Source organism: Anoplopoma fimbria, unplaced genomic scaffold (assembly GCF_027596085.1).
Source record: "Anoplopoma fimbria isolate UVic2021 breed Golden Eagle Sablefish unplaced genomic scaffold, Afim_UVic_2022 Un_contig_10704_pilon_pilon, whole genome shotgun sequence".
NCBI classification, from domain to species: Eukaryota; Metazoa; Chordata; class Actinopteri; order Perciformes; family Anoplopomatidae; genus Anoplopoma; species Anoplopoma fimbria.
This window is the reverse complement of record NW_026549729.1, coordinates 7,506-9,917: the sequence shown is the minus strand read 5'-3', so window position 1 is coordinate 9,917 and position 2,412 is coordinate 7,506. Positions and strand designations below refer to the sequence as shown.

At 41.0% G+C, this 2,412-nt stretch overlaps 1 protein-coding gene across 1 annotated transcript; it reads right to left on the bottom strand.

Moving 5' to 3' along the window:
- Nucleotides 1–713: 713 nt before the first annotated feature.
- On the bottom strand, nucleotides 714–1,934 carry LOC129114875 (adenosine receptor A1-like). The gene is given in 3 exon segments (XM_054626762.1): nucleotides 714–947; nucleotides 949–1,369; nucleotides 1,606–1,934. Coding segments are annotated over 3 exon segments (984 nt in total).
- Nucleotides 1,935–2,412: the final 478 nt, after the last annotated feature.

Below are 2,412 nucleotides of genomic sequence, written 5' to 3'. Positions count from 1 at the left end.
TGAATGAAAGAGGTGTTCTTAAAGATGAACATACTAAAATACTTTCTGTCATAATATCTTTCTACCACTCATATTCCTATTATCAAGTGTTTTAAGTCTGATAATCAATCAGTTGTAATAATATAAAAAGTGTTTTTTATATGATTGACGGCTACAACAACAAAGTCTAATGGAGCAGTAGTTCCAACTACAAAGTATTTTTGTCCCTCAGATAAATGTGACAGAGATTCTCACTTCCTGTTAGGCTTTAAACTTGATCTTTAATAGAACACATTATGGGAAGTACACTTGTTTTGCAGTTTTACTCAGTCAGATTAAAATATTGATGATCGTGTGTGTCCGACACAGACATAGCACAGAATGCAATGTTATCAGACTGACAGAAGAGGAAACTGTACACATTATTTTTTTTATAACGACAGGAAGTAAATCCTCACAAAAAAGCAAATAATCACAAAATATATGTACTGAAGAAAATGCAAAACTAAATTTAGCTTAAGATTTTAAAAGTTAAAAAACAACAGGCTCCGTCTACTTACCACAAACCTATTAAAATACAGTGTAACTGATAACACACCTGATAAACTACGTATAAAAAAGAAAATTGCATCAGCTAAATGAAATACATTCTGATGAGTCAAATAAAATGTATGTTCTTTGTATTCATCAATATGCCTGTATAATCATTCACTCATAATGAAGGAATTCTTCCTTCACTCTTTTCTGGCCACGCTGATCATGTTACTGCTGACATTGTTGTCTGTCGACTGGCTTGACTGAGTTCCTTGATTTTCTTCTCCACATGCGATATACTGTCTCCAGAGCTTCAGGTACGCCGTCTTGATCTTTTGTATTTTGAACGCATACACGACTGGGTTTACAGCCGAGTTAGCATGAGAAAGCAGGATGCCAACATAGAAAGCTGTTACTGGTACATCACTCCCGCCCGCCAAAGTAAACAATGCAGTTCATAATGTGGAGAGGGAGCCAGGACAGGACAAACAGAGCCAAGACCAGAGACAGAGACCCCGCCAGCTGTTTCTCTTTCTCCAGGTAGTTCTGAGACTGCTTTTGGGGACTGTTGCCTGGTTTATCTCGAAGGTTTCCTCGAATGGTGCAGAAAATGTAGCCGTACAACACAGTCATCACCAACAGAGGTGGGAGGGTGCAGAGAAAGAAGCTGAAGTAAACCAGGTATGACATGGGGATCACAGCTATGAACTGGCAGACGATAGTAGAGTTGACTGAACTGGACAAAGTTTCATGGTTGTACCATCCAAGCATGGGAGCAAAACTCAGTGGTATTGCAACGAGCCAACACGCTACAACCACGAGCCAAGAATGTCTCTGTGTTACTGTCCTTTTGTACCTAAACAGAAAAAAACATTAAATTATTGATGAAACAAAAATGCACAGTGAAATAACAAACTATATAAAACCATCATGAAGTAATTGTTGTGATGTTCAGTGCCTTTACAGTGTAGGCCATGCAAAAGGGTCAGAAATGTGGGTTGAGATAAAACGGATAAAAATATAAAGCATGTCATTCTAAGCTGCACCATTTCACGTTTCTCTGCACAATTAAGAAACCAGTAAAAGTCTTACCTGAGAGGAACATACACCCGGAGGAAGCGGTCCACTGCAATAGCCATGAGACACAAAACTGAGACGAGGGTCAACAGGATGACCACGCAGCTGATGAAGAGACAGCCGTGGAATGAGGTCTTCACTCGTCCGTCCACCACCACAGCCAGTGGTATGGCCACGCAGCCAACCAGGAGGTCGGCCACAGCCAGAGAGACGATCAGGCAGAAGGTCGGCTGTCGAAGGCATTTACTGGTCCAAAGCGCCAAAACGACCAGCACGTTACCAAGACAGCAGCTAACAGCGATGAGCACCTCCAACAAGGTGTAGATCACTTCTCCCACATCCATCTGTTTGTTAATGGTGAATGTGAGTCTATTTTTCAAATAGAAGATCCTATGTTCTATATATCTATAGGTCTGATGATAAAACTAACCACAGTTGCAGAGGTATATGAGTCACTAAAGAACTCTGGCCAAGAAAACCACAAAGCCACATCCCCGATTCAATAGACAGCTCTCTATACCTACAAACAGAGCCACTTCGCTGAAAGCTGCCTGATTAGTGCAACCTGTTTTGTGTTTGTGCAGACCGGGGGCGCATTGCACATTTTTACATATTTTTGCATGAAACTTTATTTCCGCTTTCTATACATACGCCTTGTTTCCAATGCAAGCAACACACACACTCACACACACACACACACACACACACACACACACACACACACACACACACACACACACACACACACACACACACACACACGCACAGACCTCTTCAAAATAACAAGGCAATATATGCATGTTGAGTTGATACATGTTGAAC